The sequence below is a fragment of the Haliaeetus leucocephalus genome, unplaced genomic scaffold, assembly GCF_000737465.1.
Source record: "Haliaeetus leucocephalus isolate CR32 unplaced genomic scaffold, Haliaeetus_leucocephalus-4.0 Scaffold306, whole genome shotgun sequence".
Classification (NCBI taxonomy): Eukaryota; Metazoa; Chordata; class Aves; order Accipitriformes; family Accipitridae; genus Haliaeetus; species Haliaeetus leucocephalus.
Window position 1 is genome coordinate 3119371 of NW_010972742.1, and position 27597 is coordinate 3146967.

Here is a 27597-nt window from a genome sequence, read left to right on the forward strand (position 1 = left end):
TCTTTTTTTCCTTTTTTTTTTTTTAAGTGAATAATAATATACGGTAGTGATTTCACAGTAAAACAGACCTGCGGGAACGCCGGATATATGTGACAAAAGACACCCCCAGACCAGCCTGCCCCCTCCCCCCACCCCCCCCGAAAAAGATTTTGGAAGTGGGGGAAAAAATAAAAAGTTCATTCAAAAAAATTATTTCAAAAGAGATTTCATATAAAGCCTTTAAAACACGGTCAAAAGTTTCTCCCTCTTCTCCAGATCCCTGTCCCTGTGGCTGAATGCTTACAGAGAGAAAGAGAGAGAGAGAGAGAGAATAGAGAGAGTTTATAACAATCTCTGTAGAAGAAACAAAACAATCCAGAAAGAAAATATCCAAGAATACGTAAGGGATAAAATTACATTTGTACAAAAATAGATTTTAACTTTATTGATGCTTTAGATATTTTTCCTTATCTTTTCTCTTTTTTTTTTTGTCATTCTAAATTTTAATGTATTTTATTTTTTATCTATGCATCCCATAGCCAAGGCATCCATCACTAAGTATTGGGAATTGCTAAAGCTATTTTTACTCAAAACCACCTGCTGCTCAAAAGAAAAACAAAAAAACAAACAAACAAAAAAAACAAAACAAAAAAGCATCTTAAAATAGATGCAGTTCCTTTGTCTCGAGGAATAAAGATCCAGATTTGGCATCTGCCAATTCGGAAAGGGCTTCAGATACAATGTACTCGCTTACATGAAGCAGAAAAAAAAAAAAAAAAAGCAAGAAAAAAATAGGAAAAAAAGAATCGACTTAAAACAACCCACAAAAAGTCTGTAATTGCTACGGTTATAATATATGTATATGTGAGTGAGGATATTTATACAGTGTATATATCTACAGTACATACATGTATACACACGCACATATGTATCAACTTAAACCAGATCATGCACGCTCGTCACTGATGGGGACAGCATCAGCTCTTGAGCCACGGTCCCACCATCTTCAACCCTTTTTACGACCAGGACCCGAGCCCAGCCAGCCACACGAGGACGGGGCGGGTGGGGGGACCGCCGGGTCCGAAGTGCGGAGAAGCTGCCGGTGAGCTCGGGGGGGTCGGTGTGGGCTTCCTACACCCATGGGTGCTGGGGAGATGAAGGTGTTTTGCCCCTAATTCCATTCCTCGGGTCCCACCCGGCAGCGATGCTCAGCCCTTCGGTGAGGGTGGATGCTCGGGAAGCTTCAGCATCCTCCCGGGGTGGTCCACGGGCGGGCTGGATTCGGCTCGGGTTTGGGTTAGGGCTTGGTTGAAACGCGCACAGGCAAGAAGGCAGTGAGGAACATCCAGGGTGGCAGGTGGGTGGCTGAAAAGCTGATGTTTGTGCTATCTTTAGAAAATTAAAGATTGTCCCACCAACAAAAAGGAATTAAAAAAAAAAAAATTAAAAAATAGATCACCCTAATCAAACCAGATTTTTGCAAGAGTATTAAGATCTGGTTAAATGAAATTTCTACCTCTCTAGTGAATAATGTGCCTTTTTTTTTTCTTTTACCCATGTATCACCTCTTCAAACAAGCATGTAGTATATTTATAATTATTATGATGAGGACAAAAAAAAAAAAAGCCAAAAGTGAAAAAGAATACAAATGAAAGTCTCAAACTCATGCAAAAGCACATTGCTTTAAGGCTGCTGTGGCAGATGTTACCGGACGCACAAAAGCTTTTCCTTCTGCTAGGGAGGGCTGGGCTGGTGATGTTGGAGGGGGATGTGCCGGGGTGGGCTGGGGTCCAGGCTCTGGGGGTTGATCACACACGTTCAGGACCCACTGGCAACCCAAAATGCCCGGTGTGGCTGCCGGGGGAAATCAGAAGAGCTTCACCGAAAGCAACAGAGCCATGGTGAGTTACAGCAACGTGGGGGCTCCCTTGACACCTGCCCAAAACAGAAAGCCCAGGACAATGCTCAGCCTTTCCCCAAAACCCTCCTCAGCCAGGGGCACAAACTGAGGCTGTGTGCTGCTCCAGCAGGGAAACTGAGGCACGGAGACACGCGTCCTGACCGAGAGCCCCTAGCCTGCAGAGCCTTCCCCTTTGCACCACGCTACTTGCTGAGAACACCCCCTCGGTTGTGGCATTTGGTTTTTTAGTGGGTTAAATGCTAACTGGGATGGGATGGGATGGGATGGGATGGGATGGGATGGTAGGGCATGGCATGGGATGGGATGGGATGGGATGGGATGGTAGGGCGTGGCATGGCATGGGATGGGATGGGATGGTAGGGCGTGGCATGGCATGGTAGGGTGTGGCATGGGATGGGACGGGATGGGATGGGATCTCCTGCTCTGCAGCCCAGCAGTGCCCAGGGCTGCAGCCGGCCAGACCGCAGCCTTGCAAACCACCACAGCTCAGCACCCAGCACCAAGCAGCCCCTTCCAAGCCATCAATCAGGAAAGACGCAATTCCACCCAACGGAGGAGGACAGCGGGTTTATTCTAGTGCAACGCCCGCCGACTCTTTCACAAAGCACCCTCATCCTCTCCGGCAAGCAAGCTCCAGGCTTCTTTCCACCGGCAAGAGCCAAGCTGGGGGCTGCCGGCTGCCCTGGGGCTGGTTTGGCTCCGGGCTGAGCTCCGTGCCGAGCTCCGTGCCGGCTGGCTGGGAGCAAACACCTCCCTGCAAGCCCCCCGTGGGGCTGCGCCAGCCTTACGCTGGCAAGGAACAGCCTGCTCGTGTTTACTGGCACCCTTTACATATTTCATTTCTCTTGCCTAGTTTTCTTGGCAAATTCTTGCAGGGTGAAGCTGTTTAATAATATTTTCGGCGGCATGCAGGCTGCTGGAGAAACGCAGCCAAAACACTTTCCCTGCCTCTGTGGATTTGCCACTTCAGGCCAGCCTAAGGGAAAGTTATGACCTGAAATCCTGAGTATTTATTTAGCAATGAGATGGCCTGGTTAACTGCAGGGGATGGAGCCGGGGACTCGAGCTGCCAGGCGGGATGACGACAGGCGGGTGACAACTGTGTCCCCTCAAAAATAGAGGTGGGAGCTGGTGGGCACTGCTCCATCCCCCTCCAGGGACAAAGGAGATGTTTGAAGAGCCAGCTACAACCCACGGGGAGCAAGAGAAATACCTTTGGGACCTAATACTTTGCCGTTTTAAAGCACAGAAGACATGAAAGCGGTGGGGAAGCCCTTGGCCCCAGGGCAACCGCAGGCACCTCGTTCTTGGCTCCGAGCACCTGCCCCATGGTGTGTTCGGGACAGTCCGTCCTGCCAAAGGGGAAAAAAACCCTCCCCAACATCCCTCACCGCTTGCTCTGCTTTTTTTTTTCTCTAACTCATTTTTTTCAGCAGGGCTCTGGAGACACCTGATGAGGGTGAAATGGGGAGGCGAAGGGGAAACGCTCCCTGGCTGACCTCCTCTCCCCACGCGCTCCCCGGGGAATCCCATCCCGTGGGGTGTGGGCACGTTCCTGGGACAGTGTCCCTATTCCCCAAAAACCTGCCCATCTCCCTCCTGTCACACCAAGACCCAAGGAAAGGACCGTACAAAAGCTGAGGTGCTTTTGATGCTCTCAGCATCCCTGATGGGCACGCTGCCCACGCGGGCAGGGGCTGCTGCCACGTCCCCCACCCAGCCGGGACTTCTCAGCCCCCGCATCCCTCCCCCATGGCAGAGATTGAGGGGACGGGGAGCCCTGTTCTTGCTTCACCACTAATTAACAGCCACAATTACCAACCTGGCCAAGCACTCCCACTAATTGTCGCCTCGCAGTGTTTTTGCACGGCAGCTGCTGAATCAACAGGAGCAGGCTCCTGGGCGAGCCGAAACCCCCGCTGCGAGGCGAGGGCTTGTGCCAGGCGAAGCCCAGGGGAAACGCCTGCTGGTACCTGGGGGTGCTACGGACCCGGAATGCGGGCACGGAGGGGGTGTTTTTGTCAAGCCCACCCCATCGGCTGGAAATGCCCCTTCAACCTCACTAAACAGGGTCAGGACCAAAAAAAAAAAATCAAGGAGCCATTGCGGACATGCCAGCTCCTGCTGCTCCAATGCAACAGCCCTTGAAATAAAGCGTGGGTCTGGCAGGACGGGCTGGACCGAGCCTCGCGAGTGGGGCTGTGCCGGGATGCTGGGCAGAGTGGTGAGGGCAGGGGGTCCCAGCAAGACCCTGTGAGCTGGGGAAGGGCGATGTTGAGTCCCTGGCAGCCTTAAAGCAAGTGCTCCAGCCGGCTCGTGTCTGCGTGGGCAGCTCCAGAGTGAGCGCAGAGGCACCTTTGGGAAGAGCAGCGATGCCCGGCTGCCCTCTGGGACGGCAAAAGGGGATTTTTTTCAGGTGCTGCCGCCCGCGGGATCCCCCGCAAAGGGGGTGAGAGGGTGCCCTGGCTGCCTGTGCCAACAGTCACCTCGTTATTTGGGGGATGGGATTCAGCTCAATCCCAAATCCTCTGCTTTTAATTGAAAGGAGAAGGCTCTGTGCAGCCACGGGTGACTCATTCACGGGGCACGGGCTGGGCCGCCTCTCCAGCCCGCCTCTCCCTCCGTGAAGTAACTACCGAGACTACTAATAATAGTTAGAAACCAAAAATAGAATTCTTTTTTTTTTTTTTCTTTTTTTTCTTCTCTTTTTCAAAAACTCCATCCTCTGAAAACAGCCAGCTGCAATCCGGCGAGTTCAACCACTCCCCTCGACTTGTCCAAACCCCACTGCCCCAAGGGCTGGGACTGTCCCTGTCCCCGCTCCTGCCCCACGGGAAACACCGTCGGCCGCGGCATACACGCGGGGTGATGCCAAGCCCGGCCAGCGGCTCACCCCGAAACTCATGGCACAGCGGGGGCCGGGGCAGAGGTGCGAGCCAGGGCAGTGGGTGGCAAGCTCTCTCCGCTCCCACTTCTCTACATCTAGCGCAGGGAACCAGCGAGGCAGGTCTTGAGATGCAGCAGTGACAGCAAACGGACAAGGGTGAAGGCGACGAGGAGGCGAGGACGGCAGGGGGTCGCCCCGGATCAGACGGTGCCTCCAGCGCTGGGGAGAGGAGGGAGGGACGGGCTGGGGCAGCGGCGGAGGAAAAGCAGAGGAAGGGGTCCCGCGAGACCCCAGCCGGGCGAGGGACTGACCCAGCAGCAGTTCTCTAAGTCATTTGATGGGGCGCTTCCAGCATTTCCATCAAGAAGGTGTCGATTGGCGTGTCGCCTATTAGCTTGAAGAAGAAGAGGTGCTCCAGGCATTTCAGGCCAATGGACCGGAGGGCTGGGAGACGGAGCAAGAGCTTTGCGAACCTGGGGGGGCAGGAGACATGACATGGTCAGACATCCCACCGGCAGCCCCGCTTCTGCCCTGACCCCCAAAACATCCGTGGCCAGTCCTGCTCAGAAGGGCTGGGAGTCAGACGCAACTTCTTTTGCTACCAAAGTCATGGGGCTACACCCAGAGCTGCGCCGAGAAATCATTCATTATGTCCCCAGCCTTGAAGATCAGGCAGCCACGGTGGATTTTCACAACAAACGTGCTGAGCTAGTAAAATAAGAAATGAAAGGCCATCCCTGGACTGGGGTGCACCACTGGCTTCATGCATGTGTCACGCATGTGCATTACCGTTCAGTGAGCACCCTGCGATGCTCGTGGGGTCCCTACACCGCAGATGTAGAGGAGGCACCACGGGGCCAGCCTTGTCGCAGGCAGTGGTGCAAGCAGCTTCAGCAGCTTGATCTTCGGTCAGGGAAAAGGGCAAGCAGCCGGGGAGGGGATGGAGGAGATGCTGAGTGGGGTTAGCTTGTACCTGGCTCAGCGATGCCCCTTTTCTGCACGCACCGAGCACCTTCCAGGCAGCTCCACCAGCCATCACTCCGGGCTGGAGGCACCTCGGAGATGAAGCCAATGGAAGGAGACAAGAGCTTTGATGCAAAAGCTGGAAGAAGCGCTGCAAATCAGCCGAGACACGGGGTGCTCCCCTTCTCCCTGCCCAGGGTGGGGGTCCGACAAGCCCCAGCCAAACAAAAGCCCTTTTCTCCCCAGCCTGCCCTGCCCGGCGGAGACGCTTGTCAGGTCGCACCCGAGATGCCTGCAAGAGCCGACAGGCAGAAAAGGGCTGCGCAGCCGGGCAGGGGAGAGCCAGGGGGGCTGGGGAGAGCCGACAGTGCTGCGGGAGCCAGCCGGGATGAAGGAGACGAGCCCCAGGGCTGGCCAGCCATGCTGGGGAAAGGCTGCTGTGAGTTGGGCTCTGAGGGTAGCAGGAGGCTGCGGAGCCGGGAGAAAGCCGCCGGCTCCTGCAAGGGTGCTTCGGAGCACCCCAAGGTGCCAGCCGGGGTGCCCCCACCCTGCCCGCCCGCGCCCCAGGGGTGCAGGCAGCAACCCCGGGTGCTGCGGGATGTTGCCTCCCCGCTCTCAAAATGGGGAAAAGGCCCTTTAACGGTCGGGAGTGCATTTATTTGTTTTCACTGCTGCACAATCAGGGCTTGAACATAAGCAAAGGCCGGAACCAGCTCCGGGAGAAGGGGACTCTCTAGAAAACACACACATAGAGAGAGACATGCACAAACATACAGATATTATACATGCATGCACACTTCTCTCTCCCTGTGTTTTTTTTTTTGCTGAGCTGGCGAGAACGGTGGGAGCAGAGCCAGGAAAAACAAATCAGTCCTACCATCCCATTCAGGAAGTTTCACTTTAAACCAAACCAGATGATGGCTCCAGCCCTCGGATATGTTTAACTGTGAGATAACCAGCCCACAGCACAACGTGCCAGGGCTGCGGCCGGGAGGGAATAAAATAGCCCCGATTCCCTGCGGCGGCCGGGTGTCACGTAGGCACTGTGCCCTCCCTGCAGAGGAGCAGGGGCTGGCACGGAGGCGAGCACAGCTGGGTTTTTCCTAGGAATGCCTCCCTCCATCTCGCTGCTGCAGAGAAGTTCCCTTTTGGTGTTTACACGGTGCTCGCAAGCTCTTGATGGCCGGGGACTAGGCTGAAGACACGCACCGAAGGGCGTCTGAAGAGGTGGGGAAGCCAAGCGCTCACTGCGGCGTGGAGCAGGCGAGGGAACCCGCCACGGGCTCGACCAGCCGTTTGCTCAACCACAGGAAGAACTTGTTTCCAGCCCCAGATGGTGATCACGCTGTGCCACGAGACCAGGAGGATGCAGAGAGCTCCTGAGAGCTCGGTTTAGCTCTTGTGCAACTCTGGACTCCCAGCCCACACGTTAACCCCTCCCGAGCCACCTGGGCTTGTTCCACCGTTGCCCTGCACCATAGAAAAGATGGAGTAAGGTCAGCAATGCCCAGTCACGGCTCTCAGGACAGCCCTAAGCGTGCAAAAACCTTTAAGGTCACCAAAGAAATGTGCGAGGATCACACGAGGAGGTCCCCAGCCCAAGGTCAGTGAGAGATCAAACTCCAGAGCCCTTGGTGCAGGCTACCGAACCTAAAATGCTCCCTTACACATCGCTGATCATTGAGGTAGAGCCCTGGGGAACTGATTTTTGACTGGTGGCTCAGCGACTTTGCTCAGTCATGCACAGCGGCTTCGCGGTTGTTTGGTCGATGCAGAGCGGTGCTGTCCCCGTGCCAGCCCCCTGCCCAGCCCCACCGCAGCGAGCAGCGGCGTGCGAGGGCTGCACGACTCGGCTGCGGACACTGGACGCCTATGCAAAGCCAAGAGTTCATCCCACGGGGGGAATAATCCGGGAGAGCTGCCGGCCACGATTCCCAAGGCAGCTCTCCTTGTGCCAGGTATGGCTGGCTGCTCGCTGTGAGCCCCAAGGGGAGCAGAGCTCTTCTGAAACACCCGAACAGCCAAAGTCCAGGGTCTGGGTCTGGATTTGCTTAGGAACTGCAATTTAATAATGCTTTTTGGAAGAGGAGTTGGCTTGAGAGTTGGCCCGAGGTCCACACAAACCACCCAGGAGAGGAGAGGTAATCACCCCTGCTCTGTGCTCCGTGCTCATCCCCCACCTCCCCTCCTCACCACAAAGTCAAAACACACCTTCATCCTAACTCTCCCTGCCACAAGCCAACCACGACATCCAAGAAGCCCCTTAACAATGCATCTTTTTTCATCTGCCAGCACATTGGTACCCAAAGGGGGGAAAAAATAAGTCTAATATTACTTCTGAGGGTGTGATCTGCCCACTGCATTCATTGCTGTAAAAGCATCCTTTTTTTAATTTAACCATCCAGACACGCAAAACCGGGAATGCAGGTGAGTTGCAAATCCCAGTTGTTTGGGCTGTTTTTCCCAATATTCACGCCTCAGCAATGATACGCACCAGCAGCAGTTTCCAGCGCTTTGCTTGGTTTCTCAAATGACTGTCAGTAACTTAACTGGCAGTTGCCAGCTTCAGGCTGTAACTGGGAAAATGCGCCCACTCAGCTCCTGAGCGGTCCAGGAAAGCATTCCTAATTCCCCCTCCCATTCCCAGCTGGATTGGGGGAGGCGGGGAGGGGAGAAAAGAGCATCAATTGAGGCTTTCACTTCCCAGCAATGATGCTCATCTGCCACTGAAAATTAACTCCGTGTGCGTCTTATTTTTGCTGTGGTTTGCTCTCCGTGGTTGCCAAAAGGGAAATGATACCCCTTCCCCCATGTGCTCATCCCACTGCTGCGGCCGCAGGAGCCGGGGCTCCTCAGGTCTCGGCACCGCCGTTACTGCCTGACCTTGTCCTGGCTGCACGGGAATAAACACCTCTCTGCGCTTCACAGAGCGGATTTTCTAAGGACGTTCACAGCTGAACCAGGTAGAAATGAGCGGTTTTCTCTGCAGAGAGCCATTCGCTCCCAGGAGATGCGGGAACACAGACCCCTACACGGAACGGACCCAGCACCCGCACGCAGGTGCAGCGACCCCGAGGACGGCCCTCGGACCCCATCCCGGGCTGCAGCACCCTTTGCCCAGGCTGCAGCACCCATTGCATGGGGCTTTGCATCGGCATGAGGCTGCAGGACGTCAGGGCACAGCCAGCAACTCACCTCCCGGGCTGGTCGGGGTATTTGTGTTTGCAGTATGCCTCTAGCGATGCGTACACCTTCTCCCGTAACGCCTCCACTTCAGCCGGGTTGGAGAGACCTTTCGAGTCTGAAAGGCAACGAAAGGACCATCAGCCAAAAACCTCCAGGCTTTCCAGGCAGGCAAGGATCCTCCTGTGCATCCCCCAGCCCCCTTCATCCCTCCCGGCACCACCAGACCGGGGCACAGTGTGGACGCAGGGTCTGAACCCCAGGAATTTGGGGCAGTACCTAACACCTCCCGGGAAGCGTTCAAGCCTCGAAAGGTTTACCCTGTGACGACAGATCTGTTTTACCCCACCTCACACCCCAACCCCAACCGTTCTGGCTCATTCCAGGGGTCACAGGACCCTCATTTAAAGGGTTTAAGTCGCCCTCAAGTCCTGGGCTTGTGGGATTTCTCCCTCCAGCAAGAAGCACTGCAACAGGGCTAAACAAAAAGCCCCTGCTCTGGCAGGTCCCCCGCAACACGGCGAGGATCTGTTTTTAGTAGGGTGAAAGGGACAGTCAAGCAATCGATATCCCCAAGCACACGGGCCACGGGAACCTCTCCAGATTCCCCTTCTTTTACCATATACGGCTAATCCCAAATTACAGACAATAAATTACTGGTGATTACAAGGAGCGGGGGGGGGAAGTCAAGCAGAAAAACAAACCCAAGAAACAGCAATAAACCCTGCTGAAATGCCCTGGCCCCGGTTCGGTGGGAAAGGCCAGAGAAAGAGCCATGCCTGGGCACAAACCACGCTCCTGCGAGGACAGGGAAGGGAAGGGGCGGCTGCAGATGTGGAGGTCTGTCCTCAGCTGCCATCTGCTTTTGCTCTGGAGTGACTCGCTCTAAAATATAGAGAACCCCCCAGCAGAGCTGTACAGCTATCTGCAGGCTGGCCGTTTATCTCCTGCTGCAGCAGGGCTTTGCTCTCTGAAACGCCAGAGACAACCCCCGGCACTGAACCTTCTTCTTCCCTCGGGCAGCTGGGGCCAAGGGGGAAAAACGAGCAGCGCGAAGCCTCCTGAAGTCTGTAAAATTAAGCAAGCTGCGGACAAAAAAGAAAGTTCTTGTGTATTTTATAAGCACGTTTCATGCCTTTCACCCTCTGCAGGCTCTGCACAGGGCTTTTCCAGAAATGCAGTTAATAAAAGCCCTCGGATGTTGAGATCAGGAAACAGAGGACAAGGTCCATGCTCTAACTTTGCTCCAACCCATACTTTTGTCTTAAAGGATACCTAAATTCATTTTTGCTCCTATTCAGGGACAACTGCCTTAAGCACCAGAACTTTCTTTATACAGAGTCGGCTGAAACACTGAAAATAGGAAGACTGTGTATGTGGATCAAACCAAAGCCCCTCAAGCTCAGCAGAGAACTCAGCCCATCAGTAGGAGTCAGCTCCAAAAGCAGCATTCGCCACCTCCTCAGACGATCGCAGCCAAGTCCCAGCCAAGGCCGGGCCCTGTACAGAGAATATTTCGGACCGTGAAACTGTGCTGCCCTCTGCGAAGGTGAAAACATCCCTTGGAAAGGGAGGCCTGGAGAGCAACCCTGGGCATGGATCCAGATCCAGCCCTGACCTGCAAAGGACATGCTTGTAAGGTGGCAGATGCACGTGCAGCACTTAATTTGACTTTCATTCTTGCCTCTCTTCCTTCTTGCCCTGTCCTCGGGAGTTGGGTGCCCTCGGTTATTTGCAATGGAGCTTTATAGGTAAGAAAAGGAGCCAAAAGGACACAGCATCAGCCAAGAGAGGACTGGAGAGAAGGTAACGGCATGTACCGGGGTTGAAGAGGACAATGGCTCGCAGGCAGCCTAGCTCTGTCTTGTCCATCTGCATGTCTCGCATTTTTGACACGAGTTCTGTCAGTACTCTGCAAAGGACACAGAAATCACAGGCGTCAGCGTTAAAAAGAAATGAAAAAACACCCAGGTGTCAGACCCAGAGTGAGGTCCTCCAGTGCATAGTTAATGAAGTCATGGGATAGTGCTTGCTTATACCAGCTGAGGATATGCCCTCATTTTCCTCCTGTATCAAAAATAGCTCATTAGGAACATCAATAGTTCCTGTGAGATACAACAGAGACCATAAAAACTGGCTTCATATATTCACTGAGAGGCTTTGGCACCTGAGAAAGCTGCCTAAAAATAAAAAATAATAATATAAAAAAAACCCCAACAGGTATCTAAAGGCAATTTCCTCTGCCGGTAATTTTTATTACTCCCTTTGCTCTTGCTGCAGGTGCCGGTCTTGAAATATTTTCCACTGATTGCCCAGTTTTCCCCATTAGCTCCTGCAGTGAAGTCATGATCTTGCACTTATGACCTCACAGGAAACAAATGATGTCACCCGGGTCCAAAGAACAATTTCCTTGCAAAGCAAAGAAGCAAACGTGATTTGGTTTCAGCTAAGCCGTATCAAGACGAGTCTCGGGCAGAGAGATCAGCCACCATTTAAGCAGCGTCTGGAGCCACACTGTGGGTCAAACACCCTGGAAGTCTGGCTTTAAAACACTTTCCCAAAGCACGAGATTAAAGAGCCCTCGGGATACGCATGTGGAACCTGCTGGGTATTTTGGGTGTTTTTTCATTGTGAAAATAAAATCACGTCTTGGTCCAATTAAAGATGAAAAGAAATAAAGAAGTGGCCTCCTCGTAACATTAGAAGGCATCTGGACCTCATGAAAGAGGCTTTTGATTTGCACTGAGCAGCCCTCTCCCTGACTATTTCGGGCTGCTGGTTTCTGCAGGTTTAAGAGGAAGGATTTAATGTCATTGCCTGCAGCAAGGACCGTGACATTTCCATGCACGCTGTGGGATGGACACCCCTCAGCCCGGGCTCCTCCGACCACGAGCCCACGTGCCACCGCAGCTCCATCCGACCCCCGCAAGCCGGCTGCAATGCAGGGAATGGAAGCGGACCGGCACGGGGACGTCTAGGCAAGGCGGTCCGAGACGCGTTCCCCACCGTCCATCCTTCCCCCTGCCCACCTGTCGAAGATGGCCCCGACACCGGCACTGTGCGCGCTGTTCCGGTGCACGTGGAGCCCGGTGGCTAAGAGGATCCCGTCTTTCACGGCTATGGACCGGTGGGAGAAGGAGGCGATTAGGAGCTCGTTCCACCCTGGGGAGAAGAAAACAACCAAGGCCGCAGGTTAGAGCCATGGGATCCTCGGCGGGCTTGGGAATCGGCAACGTCACTTCCCCGGCGCTAAAAAGAGAGGAAGAAACCGCTCAAGAACCGCCTTTGCTAGAGTAACGAGGCTGGATGTGGGAAGGGAGGGGGAAGGCAACCCTTTCTTGGATGTCAGGGAAGGAAAAACCGTTAAGGAACAAATGCACTAAAAATATAATGCTATTAAGGGAAGCAGTTTCCTCTATAAACCTTGCAGGCACCAGAGCAAACAGCTCTCTGCCCTGCTCCTCTCGCTGTGAACCTACAAGTGGGTGTGGAGCACCCCTCTGACCTTATCCTCTGTGCCTCTGAGCAGTTAAAAACCTATTAACGCTTTGTATCAGCTAATTGGGCTCATTTTCAGGCCATAATGGGGCACAAAAGTTCATTCACCATTATTCAGCTGTGCAAATTGGGACCACGAAAACTCTCGCTTGCAGGTTTGTTGCTTCTGCCATATAAATACTGGAAGGCATTGCCTCTCCTCTCGCCTGCCGCTGTACAGGGATGTCCCGCATCCATGACTGCTCCACTAACAGCCTTCCAGAGCTGCCTGGAAATCAGCTTTTGTCTTTATTGGTTACTGGACGTGCTACTTCAGGAGACAAGAAAACATCCTCTGAGCCAGGACACCATGGGAGCAGTTTGAGCTAGTTAGAAATGGGAAAGGGAAGGGAGATGCGACCTCCCTCCCTGCCTTCCAGCTCCCCTTCCTAATTTAACACGTCTTCAAATTCTTAAATCTGCTACCAGCCGAGTTCAAGAATGCCTGAAACAAACCCCTAACAAGAAGAAATGCTGTAAAGTTTTGAAGGGTGGAAATTTTGGTGACTTTGAACCAGGAGAGGCGTCTTCAATGAGACAAGATGGGTCTTCTGCCACCCTGGGGAGTTTCACGCTCATCATGTGGCTGATGTAACCGGCCTGAAAATGTTCTGGTGTCCAGAACACAGGGCTGCTTGGCGGGATCCAGAAAAGTCAGGATATTGGGTTTTATTTTTTTTCCCAGACTGGAAAAGCAATGCAACAACATCCTTCACCTCCTCTCCTGCCACAGAAACACGTCTTTTCTCGCTAACTGGAATAAATACAAGGTCCACGTGTGCTGTATTTACCTACTGTTGCAGAGATGGGTTGTGCCATTAGAAATGTTGACAGGGAATAAAGTTCACTCTTTCCTAAGTGGCCGCAGGATGTTTCCACCCCAATCACGGGAACATTTATTTGGCTATTTACTGGGCGAGGCCTGGCACTTGCAGAGGGATTGCAACACCGTGAAACCCAAGGAGGAAGGAGCAGAAGATGTGGGACTGCACCAGGAGCCTGCAGGAACCCTGCTCCCTGGCTGGAGAGGACCTCCCAGAGCCAGACCCCCAGAAAGGTGCCGTGGGTGCTTCCCACCAGCCGCCCCATGCAGACCCACAGCAAGTCCACACGTAGCTCCAACCGACAGAAACCAGAGCTGGTTCACGACGTCCCTCCGTGGCACCAGCTTTCACAACTCTGTCCTAACTCTCGGCCATCACCCAAACCCCTCTGCCGTGGCTCCGCACAGCCCCAGCAGTGCCAAATTCAGCCTCCGGCTTGCCAAAAACATGTGAAAGTGGTGAGGCTGTGGGGTGCCGCCAACATCTGTGCTGGGCTTATTTCAGCTAAGGAGCGCTGGATTAATCAGCATCCTTCAGCTGAATTACTCCCATTTAGAGCTGGGATGTTTCGGCTGAAATGGGGAACCTATTTCTACCCGGTGCTTTCACCAGAGCATCCCCAAAGAGCTGACAAGATAAAGAAGCAAGGAGGAAAAATGCCATATAACAACAGGCAGCAAATCTGAGTTAGAGATCAAACAAGTCTATCCAAAGGGTTTTGCGTTTCAGCCCAAGCTCTGGAGAAGCAGAGCAGATTTCTTTGACTCTTGTGACTCCTTTCTCATTAAACAAGGTGGCTGCAGCCTCCGGGGATGCTTGGACTCCTCTGGGGTAGGGAAGGCACCTGGCCACGCAGCAACCATCATCTTAACCCATCTCACTACCCAGTTCCCCCACCAGCCCTATAAAACGAACTGCAGCTGCAGAGATGTAGCGCTCAGCATCCTTTGCCAGGCTGGCCTCGATGCAGAGAAAACATCAGGTTATTCCTGTCTCAGCCACAGCAAGCCTGGAAACAAGAAAACCCAGGGAAAACAGGCTTTAAAAAGTTGGGTTTCCTTCTCTTCCAAAAAGCTCAGAGAGGGAAGATTTTTAAATGATTCAGGATTAGAGGAAAACTACTGCCGGCCCATCCAGCACCACTCCTCCAAAGATGCGTGCTCCACTTAATTTTGCCTCCAAGGATGCATGACTGAACCCGACTGACGCTCTTAGCCTAAATATTTCATGGGCAGCTGTTCTCAGCAGGCCGCTCTCCCCACTCAATAATAGATAGAGCCACTGGTTAAAAGACTTGGGGGAGGTTATCTGAGGCCCCGACAGAGACGCTTGGGGCAGGGAGCCCATCGGAGCTGCTCCAGGTGCTAAGCCCACCCCATGGCCATGGGGCTAGAGCCCCCATGAGATCTGGGATGCGATGGGGTCTGCAGCCCCCTCTCCTGCCCTACGGAGTGGCCCCTCCAGGATGCCAGCTCAGACCTGGTCCTAACAAGCACCAGCACAAAGGAGAGAACATCAGAGCAGAAAGTCTCCAGCTTTTATTAGCCTTCTTCTAAAGAGAAAGGAAAACCTTGAACTGCTGTGTTTTTGTTTCCATTTCACAAAAGAAGGCGGCAGCTTTTTGTCTGAATCCAGTTCTTCCCTGCAATATTTGCAGAAAGCCCTCAAAGATTTCTGTAGAGATGCTTCCCCTTGCTCATCCACTCTCACAAGAGGCTCTAGAGACCCTCTTCAAAAATACACTTTTTGTATTTTCCAGAGAGGGCTGTGAGCCCGCTCTGGCAATACCCACACCCACGGAAAAATCAGAGAAGCTCCTTCACCAAAGTGCTAGCAGGAGCTGCCCAGGGAGGGCATGGGACTTGGCCAAGTCTGCAGCCAGAATAAAACCCCCAAATTCTCCATTCCCAGCCTACTGCTGTAACCATTAGATGAAATGCGACTATAAAAATCTCCTTTCAGTAATATAAGAAGAGTGGAAAACCTACACCAGTAAACGGTGCGACTTAATCGCCCAGAAACCATTGAGGTCAAGGATTTCAGAGAGGTTGCAAGAGGGACTGGGTATTTGTATGTAGGGCCAAGGTACGCAGTTACACTGGTTGATAGTCAATAAAAAATTGCAGAAAGTATTAAGATTTATGCATTTGGGCTACAGTCAGCCTTATTAAACAGAATGACAGCTAGTGTTTGTGTGGTGGGAAAAGGGAAACACTGGTCCCATCACCTTTGTACTCTGGAGCCCTTATACCTTCTCCTGAAGCGACCTGGACAGACCTTGGACCGCAAGAGTTCCGGCAGTTCCTACGTTTTGTGTTGACATGAATACCTTGCACTTGGTTCTTAAAGCACTTCCCTGCCCAATTTTATGGGCATTTATGTTGGGGCACACATTTTCCACAGTAAGAAGCCAGGAACGCTGCCATCAAAGTGAATCAGCAGTGTCTGTCTACAGAGGCCATTAACCCGAGGCCAGAAGAAGGCAGAGAGAGGAGCACACACCCTGCAGGGTCTTCCCCTCTTGAATTCCCTACAAAAGTGCATTTTGGGGAAACAAGAGGAGCTTTTAAAACTACTGGGGACTTCAGAGTTCCCAGCTTACTTAGGTTTGGCTGCCAGACTGGTTCGCTCCAGGTAGCTCACCGGCTCACCCTGCTCTGAGGCTGCACCTCTGCTCTGCACCAGACTCCTCCATCATCACCTTTTGAAGTCCCTTGACTACTTTGACTAGCCAAGGTCGGTGTCTGTCATTGCCAAGCGGAGGGTCCCTGCCAGCCGTCAAGGTCTCCTCATTTCCTCTCCCAGTCTCACCCTTCACATGGAGTTTGTCATTTACTGGAAGCCACTTCATCTGTCCCACTGACAACTTGCCTTCCTCTTTGTTTAAGGGAGCAAAACTCTCCGTTGCATCAAGCCAAAGCCTTTTTAACACCTTATCTGATGATTGGAGCTATGCAAAGAGCTTCATGCCTAAAATGCATTCTCTTTGAGCTCTGCTCTTGGTTTCTTGCCCTCCCCGGTCTTTGTGCATAACCTGCCAGTAGTAGGGGCTTGAATTTACTCGATGGAAGAAGACTCTTTTCACAGCTAACTGCTTTTCACCTCCCAAAGCCTCCATTCCTGCAGACCCCCTGCCGCACAAGGAAATTTAAAATAAGCCCAGAGAATTTTATTTTCATCTTGGTGGGTGGGAGAAGGAGGGCGATATATTTTTCTCCCCTTTCTGGTTTTAATTATGATCAAACATTTTAGTCTGATGAAATTTCATGGAGTCCCAAGCCCACCTGGTCTCTCAAGTCTCAGCCTGGGAGGACGGCAGCGCATGGCTCCCTTGGTTTAAATCACCCAGCGCACATCTCCGAGCACCTCGCTCATCAGAGACGAAGCCGGGCCATTTTTCAGCTGATTGGCAGCTGGTGCAACATTTTGGATCACATTCAGCAACACATCCCTTGGGGCTTTTTAAATCCTATTTAGCAATTGAATTATCAGAGGCTATTACTCAGAATCAGTTAATGGCTTTCACGTTGCTGGGACCTGAATCTAAGAGTAATACCTGTCACTGACGAGATGTAGCACTCCTACGGCCCCGTGCCGGAGCCCACGTGGGGACGGTTCCCACTCACCTGCTCTGAGCAAGATGACCTGGTCGTCCAGGGGCAGCTCGGAGAAGTGGGGGATCCTCTTGGCCCACTCCACCAGGGTGAAGAGCTGTTTGTCTGCTGCCTGGCATATGTTCGTCACTGGGTCGTTGGGCTGCCAAGAAAAGGAGACCGAAAGGCTTGGAGAAGGCAGAGCAAGGAGAAGAGGAGAGGCTGGAGGAGCAGCTGAGGGGCTTGCTGCCTCCCTGCTGCAGAGAAGGACCCCAAAGTCGGGAGCACCCCCTAAGTGGACATTATCGGCCACAGGGAAAGGAGGTGACTTGGCTTCTCCACCGCATGGGTTTTAAGTGGTTTTTAGCAAGCTCCAAAACAGGAACCAGGAGTGTTGAGACCCAATATCCATCACACTGACTGGTGAACCAAACTAGCTCCAGCCCAGGGATGGGCAGGCTTCTGCACCCATGCTAGCATCTCCGAGCTCGATAAACCAGCACCAGAGGGGGCATTACAAAAAACCCAGAAAAACCTTTCCTTTGAAATATTATCCAGTAACAAAAACCATCTGCTCTCAAGGAGGACAGTCAGCCTAAACACACCAAATCCCTGTTTAAAGGAACTGCTAACAGCTCAAGTGGGCTTGTGATTAGGAACTGGAAGAGCCTGTCTAACCCTGGCAAAGACAGTCCTCACTAGTACAAGTGTGTATATAGGGTTTACCTCTCTGGACAGGGATGTATGAGCCCATCCACATAGCCCACTGTAATCCCTGCTGATATCTAGCAGCTTTGATTGTACGATTATTTTTCTTCCATGTCCTTAAAAGAGCAGTTTCCAAATCGGAGGAGGAGTGTTTACTTCAGACCTGGATCGCAGGGGGAAGGGGTGTGAATTCAGAGGCAGAGCAGACACGAATGCCAGCGTAACCTCTCCCTCCTGCAAGTCTCAGTTTCAGCAGGACAAGGCCATTCCTCACCACGAGCTGACTGTGCTACGGCAAACCCTTCTCCCAGGCTGGGCAGACGAGGACCATGCTGCTAAGTCTCACTCCACCACCCCAGAGCCGTGTCCCGGACCCCTGCCCAGTCCCCTCCGCCGTCCCCTGGCAGCAAACACAAACTCTGTGCCTCAGTGGCCAATGTCTCCCATTCTCCAGGCTTAAAATAACCAGCATCTGGCAAGCTCAGGGGCACCCGCCTTCGAAGTATTTTCACCTGTTGCCTGCGGAGATGGATGGGAATGGGCTCGCGTTCAGCAGCGCAGCTGAGGAGCGGGGAGCATCGTTACGGCGATTTTCCCTCCTTGCTCTGCCCATCTCCAGCAGCTCCCCGAAGGGACACAAGGGCAGGGGAGTCTCGCTCCGAGGGAGCTGGGGCTCTTTCCTCAGGAAGGAGACGGGAGCAGGGACTGGGCTTTTCGCTGGGAGAGGGAGATAAGATGGGATTTCCTTTGGACAACAGGAAAACCCTAAACTGGGTGTGAGGAGGAGCTTTGCAGGGTTAAGTGTTACACTGGAAACACAGGGAACATCAGCATTCAGAGGTGTTTGCAGGAAGGGTAAGAAGGGACACCCGTGGCCCAGGCTATAGGAACATCACCAGCCTCAAATCGGCTGAGTTTGGTCAGCAAGCTGGAGCAGCCGGGTGGAAAACTCAGGCATCCCGGCTCCCGCGGGGCGGGATGGGGATGGAGCCCTGCATGCCCCGGAGGGGGACACGACCTACGGGAGACCCCACGCTCCAGCAGAACCTGACCCACGAAGCGACAAGCGCCTGCACAGCCCCACGAAAGGGGTATTGTAGGAAAGTTAGACAGTTTTGCCAAAGCTTTTTATCAGGGATTGCTTCTGGGAAGGTTGTCACCATCTCTAGGACTGGCTCTGATGCAGCGAGCCAGGCTCTGGGTCTCCCAGCCCAGGCTGTATCACCGCTGCTCTGCAGGCAGCACAAGCTGTACCCGGCCGTCAGTGCTTCGTACAAAGCCTCAGCGAGGGGCCCAGCCTTTAATTACACCTCAGATGGCAGTTCCTGGAACCACCACGGTGCTTCCCGGCAGAACTTAATCACCATAGCTTGAGAGGCAGCTAAAAGTATCATCCCTGGAGGCCAAAAGGACCCTGCCTGTATCCAGGAGGAGATCTGCAAATCGTTGCTAGAAACCCTCCCCGTGCACGGTAAGCAAATCCCCTCCTGCCTGCAGTAAATAGCAAGGGCACGGTGCCGGAGTGTGACAGAATGAAAGGACACGCAGGCACCTGATCCTTCTGGAAAACTGGAGCTTGGAGGCATCTTCCAGAAAATGGTGACTTGAAACCAGCGGCTCAAAGGCCAATTAAGAGCTAATGGGGATAACACCTCTCAGTTACAGGCTTTGCCTTTCAGTGGCCAGGAGCCCATCCGAGGTGGTGCTTACACTGCCGGAGCCCAGCTTCACAGCTGCCGGGGACACGGGGCAGAGGCAAACCCATCCTTGCGCCCCGTCGTACTGCCTGGGGACGGGTAGCTGCCGAGGGTGTATGGCCGGTCCCCAGCTCCCGAGGGATGGGGATTACATGGGGTCTGGGGGCTGCCTGGGACACACGGCGTGGAGGAATCCTGCAGCCATGCTTCTTTACGGCTTGGGGGAACCTCCCAAAGGGTTTATCCCCTTTGCCATGGTCAGCAGCCAGACAACCGTCACAATTAGCAGCTATTTGCAGTGTCTGAAGAGCTGTTATCAGGGGCTCTACTGGTGCAGTTACTTCAAGTGAGTGTTTTGGTGATGGTCATCGAAACGCTGGCCTTGGCACTCTCCTACCACCCACGGCAGGAGAGCAGATTTGCAGGGGCACATCCCTCTGTCTTAGCTCCTTTCTGCCTGGCTCAGCATCCTTCCCCATCCTGTCCGTGCCACCCACAAGGATCACACCCCACTGTACTCCCCTCTCCCCATCATGGGCTTCAAACCATGAATCTACCCCATCCTCTCTGGTGTCAATCAAGGCGTCAAGACAGAGCCATGGGTCCGCTCCCTGGTCACGTACTCGGAGCAGCACACTTCCACCAGCAACAACGTGTTTAGATACCAGGGCTGCTGGAACAGCTCACAGGCTGCAGCCCCCGCTGCCCTCCCCTTGTACCAGCTCCAAGGACCGTGCTGAAGCCCCACCGTTGGGTCCCACACTGTCCTAGGTGGAAAAAATCAGTGCCAGAGCCAGCCTGGCAAAGCAGAGGGACCTCCCTCAACCCAAGTTGGGATCTCTGCTCTCAGAGCAGCCAGGGCACCATGGCACAAGGTGACGGTCACAGACACGAGAGCATCTGGGAGAGAAGGGTGTTAACTCCCACCACCCTGCCACCTCCATCCCAGCCTGGCACCGACCAGTGGAAACACCCTGGCAAGCGCTGGAGCTCTCCAGCGCGCTGGCAGCATTCAATGCAGATGGACTAAGGTGCAGGGGTGCAAATAAAAGGACCCAGCGCACCAGGCTAATAGGAAACAGCTTGTTTTTTTACCTCGTGTCTATTAGGGATGGAATTTGTCTGCCTTTCCATCCCATGGGCTCTCTGGGGAGGGCTGGGTGGGAGGAGGGCAGCTCCTCCGTCTTCCCTCGCCTCATCCGGTGGCCTCGTCACTGCGAGCTGCTGATCTCGTACATCTGCTAAACCTGCTACAAATGTCACCTCATCGACAGAAGCCGCTTGACAATAATAGGGCATTTCAACAAGCCTCCTGCTTCTATTTAGATGCAACACACATCCTTGTTCACAGTAATGCGTGTTGAATTATGCAGGAACCAGCTTTCAATTTGCTACAAGAGGCTTGAGGAGATGCAGTGCCAGACGAAGCCATTTATTTCAGCTCGCTCTCTGGGGTTTGTTTTCAAGTCAGCACAACGCTGGCTACAACTCCCCTGAAGTATTTTTAATTCTGATAGCCGTCAGAGCCTCTCCGAGCCCCTCACTAACCACGGCTGAGCTGTCTCCTCCAAAAAAGCCCCTTGCAAGCTTCACGGCTGCTCTGGTCGGAGGGCATCGCTGCCTGCAGGCTGCAACTGGGCTCTCAAATGCAGGCGAGCACCATGGCCCTGTATCTCCTTCACTGAGGGATCTGCTCTGTCCATAGCAGGAAGCCTTATGCACTGAAAAGCCTCACCTAGCAAGCCAGCCGTAAACGGTTCTTGTAGGTAGAGGCCAAAAAGAGCATCCCATAGAAGCAGTCAAGACTTAGATTCCTACAAGGAGCGGCCTGACTCTGAGATCTCCTGTCAAGCCCTGCCAGATAAGGTATTCCTGGCTCAATCCTCCAAGCCTCATAGAAAGAGATAAAGTATTATTGTAGCAGAAAATAAATACTGCAGAGTCCTTCCACTTGCTAGAAATAGCTGCATTTCATCATCTCAACCTCACAGACACCTAGCACAGAGCAATAGGAAATGCAGAGGAATATTTCAGTGGATGATCCTGCTCTCCCAGAGCCCCAGCTTTACCTCTGTGCCCCCCCCAAAGGACTGCTAGGTAGCCAGGAGATGCCCCCCTACCCCAGCCTCTCCCCTTCCCAGCAGCAAGTGATAACTAGCAGGGTTTTGGGGCAATTTATACCCTCCGCAGCCCTGATGACCCCTTGCAGCGGCAGTGCTCCCTCCTGCTAACAGAGCAATGCTGTGGGATGGTGTGTGCCTGCCAGAAGGCATCGCCGTAAGGCAAATGAGAAATTAAAACACGTGCAGCTGACCCCAGCCCCAAAAGCGCACACGCAATGGTGCACGGCAATTTTTTTTTCCCTCTCCATCTCTTTGCTTTGAGTCTTCCCAGTCCCTCAGTATCCCAGGGCTCTGCCAGTGCACCCGGGGTGGGGGTAATTAGCCCCACTCCTGCCCCTACTGCTATATTAGTTGCCTGAATTGCAGTCCTACCTTTTAGGGGCATTTCCCTATTCCCACTACTTTCACGGGAATGAGGAATGGGGACTGCATCCTAAATGCTGCCTAGGCTGGGCAGCAAGTACTTTCTCTGCAGTAGGGCTCTTTATGTGGGCTTTGCATAGGGTCTGTCCTAGAAACAGAATTTCAGAGGATAGGTTGGGTCTCATATCTGGAGGTACTGCTTTGCAGGGAGGCTTTCTCTAAGCAAGGCTATAACCTGCTGATAAGGGAATCTGCTAGGAAAGGGACCAAGACAGTTTCCCTCATCACAGCTTCTCTGTTCCTATTTCCCTGTCAGCTGTCTCATGTTTACACAAGGCCCTGTTAGAGTACAGATGCTTCAAGCAGGCCCAGTTATAATACAAGCTTCTAAATGGGAAAGGAACTTGAAAGTAAACTTCTCCAGACTTTCTCTTCTCAGAGCCAAGCAGCTGTATAATTCTGCATCTGAAAAGTCACACCCTAATTTTACAGCTCTTATTTCTTTGCACTTCAGCCACACAGCTCTGTTTATTGGCTTGATTGGACTCTGAGCTCTTCAGAGCATGAAGGGTCTTCCTGCCTTTTAGCACTAAGGGCCGTTAACTAAAATAAAATCTTCTCTGTGAGCCCTTCTAATTACGCCTTACAGTATCTGTTCCTTCCCTATGGCTGTGAGACAGAAAAGTACCAATGCTGGTGGTTGCGCAGGGGCAGAGGGGTTTGCTTTCCTCACGCTTTCATCTAAGCTCACACATGGTGTCTGCAGCACAAGTTGCATTTCTGAGCTCTGTCTCTTTTCCTGTAAGCTAACCCCCTCTCTGTCCTCGGCTCGGTGCTGTATTCGTGCTAGGTCAATCCTGATGCCCCACAAACCATCCTTTCTGCCCCGTGTGCCGGGGATGGAGCCACGGGGAGAGGTGCCTTACCGAGCTCGGCGTCAAGCCCATATTCGCTTCAATGTACGTCTCTGTCTTTGGCTCCACTGCGAGTTCAGCTTCCAAGATCTTTTCCACGGGCATGTCCTCGTTAGCGCTACTTGTCGACTCCACCTCGTTCTCGTTGCGGTCCTTTCCCCGCTGCCTCTCCTCCTGGACGGCTGGAATTGGACAGAGAAGGGACAGTGTCAGCCCAGGGCTCCCGGCCACGGTGTCACGGGCTGAGCTGGGACCATGAAGCTCCACGGAGCTACGGGCGTTACTTAACCACGAAAACCTAAAGCATCCTCAGACCGGTAGGATCACACAGACATCTGATGTCTTGTTCTCCACCATTGTGGTCAGTGGGGTCTCAGGCTTGGATAGTCCAAGGGGGGTGAGGTTTGGGGAAGCTGCCGAGCAGCCCTGGTCTGGGAGAGCTGCTCCGTGTGTCCTCCCCTGGGAGAACCGCGAGGGACGTTCCCACTCGGATCTGGCCTCTGCTGGGAAACTCCCTTTTCTGCAAAGGGAGAAGTCCTGGAAGCAAAAAGGTTAAAGACGGGTGATGAAAAGCAAAGGAAGCTACACAGAGAGTCACTGCGGGAGAGGGAAATGGATGGGTACCGCCGCAGGGGAAGAAAACAAGGTGGTGAAGTGATAGCATAAGGGAATCCTAAATAAAAGAGAAATCGGTCTGTTTAAAGCGTAAGTCCAGAGTTCAAGCACCTTCTGAGCCTGTTAGTGCTGAATGTCCAAAGAGGTCATGTCATGCATCTCGTTCCCTGGTCCGGCAGTGATGCTGACGGCTGCCGCGAGGCTCTGCGGCAGGACGGTGCTACCGTGGGACCGAGCTGGGAGCGGGGATCTGCCGGCAGGCGTTCTATGCAAACCACCACCCTGTCTTTGCCTCCGGGCAATTTCTAAACTGACAGGAGAGACCTGTCCCAAATCCTGTGTGGCAGGAGTAATCTAGCCAGAAGCACGTCACATGCTGATGAGTTAATGTCTGAGCAGTACATAGATGAAAAACACTTATTAGATGCTAATAACATTATTATTAATGATCTCTTTGAAACCGGCACACACGCTTTCCCTAAACCTGGAAAGTAGTTTTATGCAGACAGTTACATCAGTAACTATCTCTTTCTCAATCATCATGTTACATACCCTAGATCACACACTTTTCCGGACACTTGTTTCCCACAGTACGTTTTAGCCCAGTCTAGTTGAGAACAGCCCAAGCAACAGCAGTTTCCATCACTGGTCATGAGAGACAACTCCCTGAACTTATCCAGCTCTTTGTTGAGGACTGAATGAGGCATTCAGTAATGTAAAAGTCCTGCTATTTATTGACAATTATCCTAACACTTTACCTCTCTGCTGAACTTGAAGCTGGTTATGTGATGTTAAGAGAAAGCAGCAGGGGCGCAGGTATTGTTCTAGGGAAATCAGAGCTGTCTGTAACACAGTAAGGCTTTTTAGGCAATCAGCGGGACCAGCTCTATGCCAAGTGCAAAAATAAAAACCTAGAATATAAAACTTATTTCTTGAAACCCAGGAAATTAAGACACATGCTAAAAGAGTCCTATATGGATGCTGATGCCATTAACCCAGCTCCACCCCAGCGTGCAAAGGCCTGGGTCTGATTTCCACTGCTCGCCCTCCCCTCCTGCAGCAGCCGCCAGTGCAGCGCTGCTGTTTGCTGCACGTCAACACTGTTCAGACTCCTTCCATGTGAAAGCTGTTATGCAAAAAGCAAGAGGTTATTTTTTTGCAAACTGCTCTTAAGTTTATGGGCTGCAGAGGCTCCCAAGGCCCACGCAACGTTTTTCTCCTTGGTCTGCCAGAGCCAGGTAAGCTGCTGCTGTCAGAGCTCAGATTTGTGTTGTGGCTTTTGTCCATCTGGCTCTTGTCTGGCACGGATTCTTCTGTTCACTTTTTCAGGCCAACATAAAAACCTGCTTAAATTTCTCCCCCCACCCCTACTCCTGCTTTCTCAATCATCAAAAGGCTAGAAATTTTTGCTTAATGCCAACCGTTCTTCAACAGCACAGATGCACCAAAACTCCTCTGGGCACATTAGAAGAGATAAAACACCTACTAAATAACAGAAAAGCCTAAGAGAAAGGCAAACCCACAACAAATGGGATTTTATAAAATGACTTAAATGCCAAAGGCCTGATGCACAGTCGCAGCAGGTCTCAGGATAAAGGTACAAAGCGTGGTTCCTTGCTCTGAGATCAACCACCTCCACCTCTGGGGCCACTCTGCCGGGAAGGGGTGTTAGTCCAAAAAACACATCCTCTTGCTCAGCCACCAGTGACTTGGGATTTGTGGGAAAGCATTGCTGAGGTTTGGGGAGACAGTGGCCACTTAAAGCCTTAAATCTGCAAATCTCAACCTCATCAAAACCAACAGTCACGTTCTTGGGGGTGAAGAATCAGATACACTTGAAGGTTTATAGCAGAGTGAATCTTACAGGTCATCACGACAGCATTTGCTAGTGATTAGGCTGAATCTAGCTGATATAAACGATAGATGGAAGAGACAGACGGAAAGAGATTACACATACAAGTAGTTCTTTCTATTGATCTGTGCTTTGAGCTGCTACACCAGAAAGTTGGTGCCGCTGCTCGCTGCGGAGCTGGTCAGCGGAAAGCTGACTCATCCCAGCCTGCGTAGCCCCACGAGAAACCCTTGACGCTCGCCCCTGCCCAGCTGGCTGCTGGCAGCAATGACACACCAGGCAGAGCAGATGGCGTATTCTCACCAAGTATGTCAGGTCCAAAGATAAACCAAGCCCTTGCCAGGGAGAGTGTTACCTGCTTTGCTACCCCTTGTGTTTCCAAGACCAGACAGCCCTCTTCAAAGCCAGGACAAGCTGAGCATCACTTTGCGATCCCCCCCTTGCAGCTTGGATGACCTCCATCCATCCCCTATCCCGGGCTCTATGGGCTGCAGGAAAGCAGGGACTGTTTCCCAGTACTGAGCTCAGAGATGCCGTTATCCTCCCTTCCCCCTGAGAAGCTGGATCACGCATAGGTCTTCACCGAGGCTGCAGGATGAGGTGACCGTCCTACGTGAAGTTCAGTTGCTGCTTACTCCCAGGACCCGCGTTACCAGGTGTTTATGAACCCGACCTGTTCCTCACTTGGAAACGATGAAGGACGCCTGCCCAGCTCTGGTTTTTGGATGTAGCTTTTGGGGATGCCTGCGAGGCAGCGACTCCTCTAGATGTTGACTCAGGGGTGGATGCTGTTTTCTCACCCTACGGGCAGCTCGAGGAATGAAGCGGGAATAGCTTCGTTCTTCATGTGAGCAACAGGTTTGCTCCTGCAACAGCTCTGTGCCTGGCCTTGGGGTACAGTTGCCACTGCACACATGAAGTCCCCTCCGATGGTCACCTTACTGTCAACTTGTTCTTCAGGTGTGGCACTCCCAAAGTCCCTCTTCAGGATCCAGAGGTCAAACGCATTTCAAATCTAGAGTCTCCCTTTCCTAGTTTTGGATTCACCCTGAAGCATCATACAGCTCCAGGGGTGGTAAGCCCATCACGTTGTCCTGAAAGGCACAGGGATCTGCATTTGGCATTCAAGGCTCTTGTACTCTGTGGGTTCCAAGACTTGGACTTCCCTGCGGATGCAGCCGTCCTTGCAGCCTGTGCTTCAGAAGCTCAGCAGAACTGAGAGGACATCCGAGGTATATAATTTTGCGAGCAGGCAAAAGTGTCTAAGAGCTGCCAGTCATGCAGCTTCATAGCAGTCCTCCATGTCTCTGATCTCCACTGGCATAAGCCTGGTGGTAGATGTCTGCAATTTACTGCAATCAGTATTTCCCCAGACCTGCTGAGGACCTGACAGGCTGGTGCTCCTTCTCAGAGATGCTGAAGGATGCATCGCCATTTCAGAAAAGAATGGGGACTGTGTTTCTTGAGATGCAGGAAAAAAGAGCAGGTGGGGTAGGGGAAAGGAAAGAAGGAGCAAGTATTCAAGCATATCAGCTTTTTTTAAAAATCATGCAATATGGAATGTTTGTGTGAAGGAAAACCTTCAGTAGTGAGGAGACCCCTCACTAAAAAAACCTAGGACCTTATCTCTGGAGTCCACTCCCCACTCCCACTGGGGATTAGTCAAATAAACCATGGTGGAGATGACAAAAATACACTTTTCAAATGGATTTGGTTTGGGAGCTAGGTTTCTTTGTGGCTGTGGTTTTTTATTTATCTTTTAAAAAGGAGGAATACAAACGTGGTAGCTGCATGGCAGCTTGTCTGGTAATATTGAAATGGGAATACCTTGTTCTCGGCTTCCCAGAAGTCTTGTGCGCCGGGATGGATGGTGCTCCATCCCTGTAACACAGTAAAATTTAGAAACAAAGATCATATCATTTGGTTCTTGTTGCTTCTGCTGGATTTTTCTCTTCTTTTCATGTAAGTTGTAAACTCACAGGCTAAAGACAAAAAAACAGAGGGGTTCTGTGACTGGCTTCTCCAACCCAAATTCTCCCTTGTGGCACAATCAATGTACATTTAAGAAAAAACAAATATTCTCAACTCTAGAGAGGCCACAAGATTCTTCTCCCTCCTGTCTCACACGTGATGCTTCGCAGTATTAGCAAGGACAGTACGCAGCGTGGCAGTTCAGGGGAGCCGGTTCTACTGCTAGCTCCCTTCTCCCGCTCAGCATCGATGCCCCCCTCTGCACTGTGCCCTTCTGCTGAGCCAGGCGGGTCCGGAGACATCCAGCTTCGGTTTAAGAGGACCTTGGGAAGACGATTAAACTACAGAGTGCCTGTGATAACAAGGCACTTGGCAGTGTGACCTACGAGGACCTTTCCAAACCTCAGCTGGGCTCTCTTACTGCAATGAGATGGTGATAATGAGGTGAAGGGCTGGAGAACACATCC

At 52.4% G+C, this 27597-nt stretch overlaps 1 protein-coding gene across 2 annotated transcripts in view; it reads right to left on the reverse strand.

Moving 5' to 3' along the window:
• Positions 1-3854: 3854 nt before the first annotated feature.
• Positions 3855-27597, reverse strand: part of RXRA (retinoid X receptor, alpha) — a 114723-nt gene continuing 90980 nt past the window's right edge. The window contains exons 5-10 of one of the 2 annotated variants that reach the window (XM_010570809.1): positions 22705-22874; positions 16921-17050; positions 11963-12095; positions 10754-10845; positions 8946-9051; positions 3855-5260 (exon numbers count right to left, since the gene is read on the reverse strand). In XM_010570809.1, coding sequence (XP_010569111.1) covers positions 5113-5260; positions 8946-9051; positions 10754-10845; positions 11963-12095; positions 16921-17050; positions 22705-22874 — 779 coding nt within the window. In that variant the 3' untranslated portion in view covers positions 3855-5112. Of the gene's footprint in view, positions 5261-8672; positions 8779-8945; positions 9052-10753; positions 10846-11962; positions 12096-16920; positions 17051-22704; positions 22875-27597 lie in introns of those variants that run through there. The other variant, XM_010570810.1, reaches the window with a different exon arrangement.